The sequence below is a fragment of the Trichechus manatus genome, unplaced genomic scaffold (assembly GCF_000243295.1).
Source record: "Trichechus manatus latirostris isolate Lorelei unplaced genomic scaffold, TriManLat1.0 scaffold00301, whole genome shotgun sequence".
In the NCBI taxonomy this organism is placed as follows: Eukaryota; Metazoa; Chordata; class Mammalia; order Sirenia; family Trichechidae; genus Trichechus; species Trichechus manatus.
The window spans coordinates 452,657-464,659 of record NW_004444237.1 but is presented as its reverse complement, the minus strand read 5'-3'; the positions used below and the strand labels follow the sequence as shown (position 1 = coordinate 464,659).

General features: G+C 38.3%; 1 protein-coding gene across 1 annotated transcript in view; it reads right to left on the bottom strand.

Moving 5' to 3' along the window:
• Window positions 1-12,003, bottom strand: part of MAK (male germ cell associated kinase) — a 50,969-nt gene that overhangs the window by 14,252 nt on the left and 24,714 nt on the right. The window contains exon 10 of the mRNA XM_023725362.1: window positions 5,787-5,935. Coding sequence (XP_023581130.1) covers window positions 5,787-5,935 — 149 coding nt within the window. The remainder of the gene's footprint in view (window positions 1-5,786; window positions 5,936-12,003) is intronic.

Here is a 12,003-nt window from a genome sequence, read left to right as displayed (position 1 = left end):
CACCTTTCCCTTATTTTCTACTAATAATCCATCAGCAAGTCCATTTCCGAAATATATCAAGAATCCATCTCCCTTGAAACCATCATTTTCTTTTCCCTGGATTACCGCAGTAGCTCCTGACCTCCTGCATTCCAGCCCTGCCCTCATATAATCACTGTTTACAAGGCAGCCAGATGCTCTTCTTAATGCAGAAATCAGATGCTATTCGCCTCCTTAAATCCTCCCAAAGGCTTCCACTGGACCGGGAATCAAGTTCTAATTCCCCATGTCCTAAAGGAACTACATAATCTGGATCCTGGCTGCTTTTCCTACCTCCCCTCCTACCACTCTGCCCTGGCTCACTGTGCTCAGATGTGGTGACATAGTTCTTCTCTTTCCCACCTCCGCTTGAAACATAAGGAGCCCTAGTGGCGCACTGGTTAAGTGCTCAGCTACTAACTGAAAGGTTGGCGGTTCGAACCCACCAGCAGCTCTGCAAGAGAAAGATGTGGCAGTCTGCTTCCGTAAAGTTCACAGCCTTGGAAACGCTAGGGGGCAGTTCTGCTCTGTCCTATTGGTCGCTATGAGTCAGAATTGACTCAACAGTAATGGTGACGGTGGTGGCCTGAAACATCTTTTCACATGATTGCTTCCTTCACGTCTCTGAGGTATCAGTGCTGATGTCACCTCATCAAGGAGGTTCCATTCCTCTTCCATCTCCCTGTTTTCATGAGGGGACTTGTTATTACCTGCCAATTTTCTTTTTTTCTCTCTCTACTAGGACATAAACTCCTGGGGAAAAGGGGCCTTGTCTGTTTTCTTAATGCTGCAGTGAACTGAACTGTGTTCCCCAAAACATATGCTGAATTCCTAACCCCTGTGCCTGTGACCCTACTTGGCTTTTCTTCTGTTATGTTAATAAAGTCCTACCAGAGCAGGGTGGGCGCTAAACCGAATCTCTTCTGAGTAGCGTCATAAAAAGGGAAAACAGACACAGAGAGACACACAGGGGGAAGAGCCCATGTGAGCAACTGTCTACAAGCCAAGTGACACCCTGGCTGCCAACAAGGACGGACCCTCACCTACAGCCAGTACCCTGATTTGGACTTCAAGCTTCCGAAACTGTGAGACAATAAATTTCTCTTCTTTAAAGCCAACTACTTGTGGTACTTGTGTTATAGCAGCATAGGGTAAGTACGAAAATGTTATACATCCAACGCCTAGAACAGTAAGTTCCTGGCACCCACTGGGCACTTAATATATATTCCTGAGTGAAAGAATAAAATGAATGAATCAATCAACTGGGTCAAGAAATGAACACTCATGGTGCCCACTCATCCTAGAATGTTTTCCCTTTTCTGCTTGGGGAGGTGGCTGGTATTTATTCTTTAAGGACCAGCTCCCTCAACTTTTGCATAAAGGTTTTTCCACGCCCTCCAGGCAGGAATGCGGGCCCTCCTCTGTGCCTTCGGACTCATTGCTGTTTGTTACAGTTAATTGTTCATTCTGCCCCAGGGATCCCTGAGAGCAGGACCTGCCTCATTTCCCTCTGGGAATCCCCTGCACAATCAACATAAGCTTCTCGTACGAGGGAAAGACAGGATGACTAAACACAGGCATTTCTAAGAAGTGCTATCAAAGGGGTGGGAAACAAATAGGCAGCCATGAAATGTCTTAATTATCCAAGAAGCACTATTATATAATCTTTTCTGATACGAAAAGGAGCCCTTGTGGCACAGTGGTTGAAGCCTATGGCTGCTAAGCAAAAGGTAGGTGGTTCAAACCCACCAGCCACTCCTTGGCCTTGGAAGAAAGATGAGACAGTCTGCTTCTGTAACAATTACAGCATTGGAAACCCTATGGGGCAGTTCTACTTTGTCCTAGTATGTTGCTGAGTTGGAATCCACTCAACAGCAATGGGCTAGTTTTTTTTGGATAAGTATACTATTTGGCTAAATGGTAAATCTGTATCCAGCCTTGCAGAGCTTGGGGAGGAGGCATTCTGGCCTACTCCTTGGACATTACTCCTTCAGAAAGTCCTGACTGGAAAACTAAGAGTAAGGCGACCCTCAGACTGGAGTGGGGTTCTAGAAGCTTCTGTTGCCTGTGACCCATCAGAGCATCCTGATTTTCTCCGTGTCCCACAGGAACCTAAGACGAAGCAGCCTAAATGAGTACTATCATTTTTACAGTCTGACTGTAAAGAAATGTGTGGGCAAATTCTCATCCTATTAGTGCAACTGTATGAAAATGCCCTGTACAAAAAATTAGAATAACTTGAAAAACTTTTCTCATTTTCAAGAATCAAAGTGCAATGTTACAAATAGAATAATCTTTCTCAAACTGTAGGAGAGTTCACAGCTGTGAAATTTTGACATATGGGGGAAAAAAAGGGATTTTAAAATCAAGAATATATTTCCAAAAACTCATAAAATATTTCCAATTTTTAAAAAAACTAAAAGAAGAAAATGAATACAAAAGAGACCAGAAAATGCCATGTTCACATCTTATATTAGTAAAATTTTGCCGTGTAGTGAATTTTCTAATTCTCATCCCTTGCTCACAAGAGTCAGGATCTCTCTCTGTAGCTATTTTAAGGACACTCTTGTAAATTCATTTGGTATATGTAACTAATAAAATAACATAATTTCTTCTCCTCTGTCTTTCTCTATGGAGATGTACAGGTTTTTCTAATCTTATAAGACAGGTTTTCTCAGGTCTATGTCCCATGTCTTACCCTGGTGCCACAGAGCCTAAATAATTTACTTAAAACAAAACAAACATTATTTAACCAACTTGTTGTCGCTAGGTGCCTTCCAGTCACTTCTGACTCATAGTGACCCTATGTACAACAGAACGAAACACTGCCCGGTCCTGCGCCATTCTGACAATCATTGCTCTGCTTGTGCCCATCACTGCAGCCGCTGTTAGTCCATCTCATTGAGGGTCTTCCTCTCCTTAACTGACCCTCTACTTTACCAAGCATGATGTCCTTCTCTGGGGACTGGTCCCTCCTGATAACATGTCCAAAGTACAGAGGCAAAGTCTTGCCATCCTTGCTTCTAAAGGAACATTCTGACTATACTTCTTCCAAGACAGATTTGTTCGTTCTTCTGGCAGTCCATGGTATATTCAGTATTCTTTGCCAACACCGTAATTTAAAGGCATCAATTCTTCTTCAGTCTTCCTTATTCATTATCCAGCTTTCGCATGTATTTGAGGCAACTGAAAATACCATGGCTTGGATCAGGCGCACCTGAGATTTCAAAGTGACATCTTTGCCTTTTAACTCTTTAAAGAGGTCTTTCGCAGCAGATTTGCCCAATGCAATATGTCATTTTGATTTCTTGACTGCTGCTTCCATGGGTGTTGATTGTGGATCCCAGTAAAATCCTTGGCAACTTCAATATTTTCTACACTTATCATGATGTTGCTTATTGGTCCAGTTGTGAGGATTTTTGTTTTCTTTATGTTGAGGTGTAATCCATAGTGAAGGCTGTAGTTTTTGATCTTCATCAGTAAGTCTTCCAAGTCCTCTTTCAGCAAGCAAGGTTGTGTCATCCTCAGGTCATTAGTGAGTCTTCCTCCAAATGTGATGCTGCATTCTTCTTCACGTAGTCCAGCTTCCCAGATTATTTGCTCAGTATACAGACTGAATAAGCATGGTGAAAGGATACAACCCTGACACACATCTTTCCTTATTTTAAACCACGCAGTATCCTCTTGGTCTGTTCGAACGACTGCCTCTTGGTCTATGGACAGGTCCCTCACTGAGCACAATTAAGTGGTCTGAAATTCCCATTCTTCACAATACTATTCATAATTTATGATCCACACAGTCAAACACCTTTGCATAGTCAATAAAACACAGGTAAACATCTTTCTTGCATACTCTGCTTTCAGCCAAGCTCCATCTGACATCAGCAATGATATCCTTTGTTCCAGGTTCTCTTCTGAATCCAGCCTGAATTTCTGGCAGTTCCTTGTGGATGTATTGCTGCAAGCACTTTTGAATTGTCTTCAGCAAAATTTTACTTGCGTGTGATATTGGTGATATTGTTCGATAATTTCTGCATTCTGTTGGATCACCTTTCTTTGGAATGGGCACAAATATGGATCTCTTCCAGTCAGTTGGTCAGGAAGCTGTCTTCCAAGTTGCTTGGCATAGATGAGTGAGCACCAACCCACTTAGATCTTTGCAATTGCTTCTCAATAATTTCTCCACAGTACCCAGAGTTATATAGTTTTAGCTCTGCCCTTGATACCGTCATACTTATCTCTTCCACCTCTCTTAGACACATTTCAGCTTCCTCCTTACCAAGCAGGACAACAGTGCACCCTAAAGCCCTGATTTTCTTTTCATAAGTTTATTTCAACCTATTCAACACGTGCTGCCAAACCCTACATACCCACTATGACTTCAGTTTTCTATACCCTCCATTTCTAAACCCTTTGCTCAGCTCCATTTTTTCCTTTCCCCAATTGTTGACAATAGGAGTGAACCCCTACTGGATTTGTGGAACTGAAATTTATAGGGTTGCCTAAAAGATAAACAAAAAAGTATGTTAAGCATGAATCTCTTGCTGCTAACAATTTAGCTTCAACCTTTTCTCTCATTTTCCCTACCCTTACCTCCCCAACAAGGTTCTGAGATATTAAAGACTATGGGCTGACTTCAGGAGACTTAGATATAAAGGGCAACTCTTTCTCAGATGAACCCAGAGCATGCTGACTGCATTTAGAAAGCTATAAATGGTCATGCCCACGAAAACACAAAAGAAAAAGACCATCTCCTCTTATTGCACTACAGATGTAACTCTACAGATAGATACACAGTGATTTAAAAATTGATTCTTTTAGATTAAAGTGAATTTTTAAATTTTGTTTTTAAAGTAGATTCAGAGAAAATGCTACTTGAAGGCACATCATAAACCCCCCCACTGTCTATCCAGATCTTTCTCCTAATCTTCAAATTCATATATTCAACTGTCTATCAGATAGATCAACCTGGGTGTTCAGTAGGCATCCCAAATTCAACTCTTGATTCTCTGCCTCCATAATCCTATCCTTTCCTAAGCCTCTCGTTCTCTCAATTAAAAATATCACCACCCAGTTGCCAAGTCAAAAACCCAGAAGCCAACACTAATTCCTCACATTCTTTCACCACCACTCATGTCAATCTATCAACAAGTCCTATTGGTTCCATCCATCACCAAGCTATATCGAGATTTTATCCACTTCTGTCTCTACTTCTACCACTCTGGAACAAGCCATCACTCTCCCATCTGAACATCAGCAATGACCTCTTTCTTAACCATCTCCTGGCCCCTCGGAGCTCCTAGCATTCTCTACCCAGCAAGTAGAATGATCTTTTAAAAAGATAAATCAGATCATTTTAGGGAAACAGGGCAAAAACTTCTCCATTGTATAAAAAGTTATAATGGGTGTGCAGAATTGTTTTAATAAAATTTAGCGTTTACTAACTCTATTTCCTAGGAATTAATGTAATTTTGTTTTTTAAACAAAACTAGTCTCCAAATTATAGCTTTGGTGGATGGGAGTGAGGGAATTATTTTTTGAAGCATAATAATCTTGGTTTTGGCTGCTATGCATTTCTTGAGCAAACTTCAACAAATGGCAGGGGCAGGAGGTTCAGAAAAGTACGTAGAGACAGGCTGAAGCCAGCAAAGAACACTGTGATTACACTTTTTATTTCTTTGGTGTTCTTTCTTTGAAGATTTCAAGACATCTGGGCCTGACCTAACCATATTCTAGTTAGTAGTAAACATTTTATTTTCTCTACTTACCTGGAAGGTATCTTGACTGTTTCAAGTAGTACTGTTTAGCTGTCGAAGCAGTTGACAATTCGGAATCAGATTTTAGGGAAGCAGCTGCAGGTAAGTTCTTGTTTTCCCCTGCTGAGTGGTTGGGGCCTGAGGGTACAGACTCTGGAAGCCTGCAAAGTCAACATAAGGTTGTATCAGAGCATGGTGGCTACCGTGTTCTCACCCAACCTCTGTAATCCTTTTCAAACTAGTCAATGGGATCTTCTCTATTAAATTGGTTTCCATCAGATTCCTTTCGCTGATAGAAATACTAAATGATGACTTTTCCCTCCAGCTTCTATTAGGCCACACAGAAAATCATTTTTAATACTAGACAGTGTGGCAGAAGGCTCTATAACTGAGCGGCAAATTGCCCATGTATAATATGCTGGCATCTTTCCTACAACTGTAGCAGTTGGTTGTGGATTTATGATGTGGGAAGATGACATGTTGAAAGGGAAGACAATCACAGCCCTCTTCAGCTGTCTACTAAAATAATTTATCCTCAGTTATTTGGGGCTCGGTTTGGGTTGGGCTGAGGGTACTGAAGTGGGAAAAGTCATAGAAAAGCTTCCAAACAAAATTTCCAATTAGCCTAGTGACATACATAGAAAATATGTATTTGCTGAGACCCATCTATTCCCAAGTAGGCAGAACAGACTTGTCCAATGGCTAAGCACCTGGCTAGCTCTTTAGAACAAACAGTTGCTGTTGAGTCCACCTCATGGTGATGCCATGTAAAACCATGTAAAATTTCTATGCATGGGTTTTAAAAACCAGATGGTCCTACAGAACATTCTAGCATGGTTAAATAAGCATCAGTTATTTATATAGACATCACTAGCTTCAGCTACCTCAGTGGTTATACATGTCCATGCCTTCTACCACAGGTTATTTAACCTATTTGTAATGTCAGATTTTTCCCTTAAGAGAAATATGTATAAAACAAGGAAAGGCAGAAAGTCTTTTGAGTTGAAGGTAACAGTCTTCTGATCTCTCCCATTGTTTGGGGCCTCCAAGGCTGCTACACTCCAGTGCAATGTAAGATTTTAAATGATTGAGGGGCTGACTTTCTTGGGTAAAGTAGAAGGATTAAGCAGGTTTATTCTCAAATTGTTTTTTTCTTTTCTTTTTTTAACCTATGTAGTTATCCTTATTTCTTGGTGTGGACTGGAGTTACTGCACAGTGATCTTTCATTTCAGCCCATAGGATTCCCTTTAGCATTCACGTAGGGCAGTACTACTAGTGACAAACTCTCTTAGTTTTTGTTTATCTGGGAATGTCTCAATTTCTTCATTCTGAAGGATAGTTTTGCTGGATACAGAATTCTTGGTTGACAGTTTTTGTCTTTCAGCACTTTGAATATCACATCCCACTGCCTTCTGGTCTCCATAGTTTCTGATGAGAAACAGGCTGTTAATCTTATCGAGGGTCCTTTGTATATGCCAAGTCACTTCTCTTCTGCTGTTTTCAGGACTCTCTCTTTGTCTATGGCTTTCAACCATTTGATAATAATGTGTCTCAGTGAGGATCTCTTTGAATTTATCCTCACTGGGATGTGTTGTGCTTCTTTGATGTGTAGATCCATGTTTTTCATCAAATTTGGGAAGTCTGTGGCCATTATTTCAAATATTCCTTTTTCGTCTTTCTCTTTCTTCTCTACTTGCAGGACTCCCCATATGCATACGATGGTACACTTGATGTATTTTTCTTCTATCTTTTTTCTTTATACTACTCAGAGTGGGTAATCTCAATTGACCTATCTTCAAGTTTGCTGATTCTTTCTTTTGCCTACTCAAACCTGCAGCTGAACCTCTCTAGTGAAATTTTCACTTCAGTTATTGTAATTTCTACTCCAGAATTTCTGTATGGTTTCTTTTTACAAATTCTCTTATTGATATTCTCTATTTTGTGAGATATCATTCTCATAGTTTTAGTTCCTTCTTTATGGTTTACTTTAGCTCTATGAGCATACTTAAAATAGTTGATTTAAGGTACATGTCTAATAAGTTCAATGTCTAAGATCTCTCATGGATAGTTTCTATTATATATATTTTTCCTGTTAATAGGCTGTATTTTCTTGTTTCTTTGCATGTCTTATGATCATTTGTTTCAACTTACAGATCTTTAATATTATAATGTGGTAACTCTGGACATAAGATTCTTGCCTTTCTGCAGGGTTTGTTGTTGCTGCTTGTTGTGGGCTGTAGTGGTTTACTGAAATTTCTCAACTATATTTCCAAAGACTGTATTCTTTGTTGTGTGTGGTCACTGATGTCTGTGAAGTCACTGAAGTCTTATTCACTGCTTTTGTGGAGGGACAGACTTTTGGAGTTTCCTACTCTACTATTTTTGCTGATGTTCCTCCCATAATTACTTTTTGGTTTTATCTTTTATTTCTTTGAACATTCCATAAATACATATGGTATATTCTATATGTAATTGTCCCAATAGCTGAAGTATTTGCCTTCTAAATCTTTTATTTGCTTTGCTGACTCTAGTTTGAGGTGGCTTGTTTTCTTCTATATTTTTAAAATTTTTTTTGGCTGAACCAAACTTCTGCCAATAAGGGGTATGAGTTGATGATACCTTTCCCTTAATGATAACTTTCTAATAGCTTGCATTTTTTCCCAGACCACATGGATAGTATAAATTCAAAATACAGAGCTGGTAAGAGCTAAACGGTGTTTTCAAATTCTTAGGGATGCTTAATATATATATATATATATTTCAATAATATTTTATTGAGTTTTTGGTGAAAGTTTACAAAGCAAGTTAGGTTCCCATTTGACAATTTCCACGTAAGTTGTTCAGTGATATTAGTTACATTTATTACAATGTGTCAACATTCTCTTTAATTGTGCTCTGTTTGTTCCCTTTCCAGTACTCTAGCTCCCTTGTCCCCTTCATCCTCTCATCTTTGCTTTTGAGAGATTGTTGACCTTTTGGTCTCATGCTGATAGTTTTTAAATAGGGCACCTATCATACAGGTAATATCCTTTATTTTGTGTGCCACTCTGCTATTTTGCTAAAAGGTGATCTCAGGGGACAGGCTTGGTTCTAGGTTTAAAAAGTGTCTCAGGGTGATAGTCTCAGGGGGTCCTCTCTTCTTTACTGTTGCAGTCTGTCTTTTTTTTCTTTAAATAAGAATTTGTTTTCTGCTTCATATTTTTCTCTCATTCTATCCATGACCAACTATTGTGGCCTAAGTCAGAACAGTCAGTGGTGGTAGCCAGGCACCACGTAATTCTTCTGGTCTCAGGGTAGATGAGGTCGTGGCTCTTGTAGACTTACTAAGTCTTCCAATCCATGAACATGGTATGTCTTTCCATGTTTTTGCACATCTCTTTTAGTCTCCTGTAGTAGTGTTTTATAATTTTCAGTGTATAAGTCTTTTATGTCCCTGGTTAGGTTAATTCCAAGGTATTTTATCCATTTGGGGGCTATTGTAAATGGTATTATTTTCTTGATTTCTTTTTCAGAGTAGTGTTTGTTAGTGTAGAGGAACCCATGTGATTTTTGTGTGTTGGTCTTGTACCCTGCAATGTTGCTAAATTCTTCTATTAGTTCCAGCAGCTTTTCTTGTGGAATCTTTAGGCTTTTCTATGTATAGGATCATGTCATCTGCAAATAGAGCTAGTTATACTTCCTTTCCAATTTTGATACCTTTATTTCTCTTTCTTTTCTTATTGCTCTGGCTAGGACTTCCAGTACAATGTTGAATAAGAGTGGTGATTATGGGCATCTTTGTCTTATTCATGTTCTCAAAGAGAACGCTCCCAGCTTTTCTCTGTTGAGTATAATGTTGGCTGTTGGTTTTGCATATATGCCCTTAATTATGTTGAGAAATTTCCTTTCTATTCCTATTTTGCTCAGAGTTTTTATCAGGAAAGGGTGTTGAATTTTATGGAATGCCTTTTTTGCATTAATTGATATGATCATATATGATTCTTTTCCTTCTTTTTATTTATATGGTGGATTAAATAGATTGATTTTCTAATGCTGAACCACCCTCATAATCCTGGTATAAATCCCACTTGATCATATAGTGTATGATTTTTTTGATATGTTGCTGAAGTCTGTTTGCAAGAATTTTATTGAAAAATTTTCCTTCTATGCTCGTAAGGGACATTGGTCTGTAATTTTCTTTTTTGTTATGTCTTCTCCTGGTTTAAGTATCAGGGTTATGATGGCTTCATAGAAAGAACTCAGTAGTGTTCCTTCCTCTTCTATGTTTTTGAAGAAATTGAATAGGATTGGTGTCAACTCTTCTCTGAATGTTTGGGATAATTATCCAGTATAACCATCTGGTATGGGCTTTTTTTGTTGGCAGTTTTTTGATGACATCTTCTATCTCTTCTTTTGTAATAAGTCTGTTTAGATTTTCTACTTCTGTTTGTGTTAGTATGGGTAAGTAGTGTGTTTCTAGGAATTTGTCCATTCAACCTAGGTTTTCAAATTTGTTGGAGTACAATTTTTCATAGTCATCAGTTATGATCTTCTTTATCTGTGTTGGATTGGTTGTAATGTCACCAATTTCATCTCTTAACCTGGTTATTTTCATCTTCTGGTTTTTTTCTTTTATCTAGCCAGTAGTTTATCTATTTTATTGATCCTTTCAAAGAAACTTCTAGTTTTGTTAATTCTTTCAACTGTTTTTGAATTTTCAATGTTGCTTATTTCTGCCCTGATATTTATTATTTCTTTTTTCTGGTAGCTTTTGGCTTCTTTTGCTCTTCCTTTTCTATTCCCGTTGTCAGTTTAACTTCATGATTTTTGATTTTTCTTATTTTTTAATGTAGGCATTAAAAAAATTTATTGCTACAAATTTCCTTCTAAGTACTGCTTTTGCTGCTCCCAAAGGTTTGGATATTTTTGTTTGATTCCAGGAATTTTTTAATTTCATTTTATAGTAGTGTATTATTCAGTTTTCATGTATTTTTTTTTCCTTATTCTGTTGATTTCTAGCTTTCTTGTGATGAGCCTTTTTGTTATCTTCCTTTTTGTCTTCTGAATGTTTCTTCTTGGTGATTTCTTAGTGGTTATCACATATGTTACATTACACAACTTATAATTACAACAACATTTAACATATGAACAGCAGTTAACGTACAACTTTAACATAATAAATCTATTCCTGATATGCTCATCTCTCCCCCATTTACGTTGCTGCATCTCCATTAATATCAATATACAATCTATATTTGATAAGTTTACTCTGCACTTATTTCTTAATGCTATTGCCTTTCCTTTTGGAGTACTCCTTTAAGTAACACTTGCAAAGCTGTTCTTAAAAAAAACAAACCAAACCCGTTGCCACTGAGTCAATTCTGACTCATAGTGACCCTATAGGACAGAGTAGAATTGTCCCATAGGGTTTCCAAGGAGCACCTGGTGGACTCGAACTGTTGACCTTTTGGTTGGCAGCCATAGCTTTTAACCACTATGCCACCAGGGTTTCCAGCAAAGCTGGTCTGGTAGTGCCAAATTCCCAGAGCTTCTGTTTGTTTGGGAATGTCTTGATTTCCCCTTTATTTTTGAATGGCAACTTTGCTGGGTAAAGAATTCTTAGTTGGCAACTGTTTTCATTCAGTATTTTATATATGTCACTCCATTTACTTCTGGCCTCTAGAATTTCTGGGGAGAAATCCACACTGATTCTTACGAAAGACCTTTGGTATATTATATAGCATTTTTCTCTTGCTGCTTTCAGAATTCTCTCCTTGTCTTTGGTTTTCAAGAATTTTATTAGGATATGTCACAGAGTTGACCTTTTTGGGACTCTTCTGATTGGGGTTCAAGTAGCTTCCTGTATTTGCAGGCTTGGTTCTCTGTTCAGATCAGGGAAATTCTGATTATCTCTTGGAAAATTGTTTCTGTGCCTTTATTGTTGTCATGGTACTCTCAGATTCCAATTATTCTAATGTTAGATTTCCTAATTGAATCCCACATTTCCTTTTGGGTTTGTTCACTTTTCTTTGTTCTTTTCTCTTGAGACTTGATAATTTCAGTTATTTTGTCTTCTAGTTCACTTATTTTATCTTCTGTCTGTTTAACTCTACTGTTGAGTGTTTCTCTTGCTTTTTCTAATTTCAGATGCTTTGTTCTTCAATTTATGCTTTCAGTTTCTTTGTTAAGTCTCTTATTTTGTTCCTCCATGTGTTTCCTGATCTCCACTAGTTTGTTATCTGTGTGATT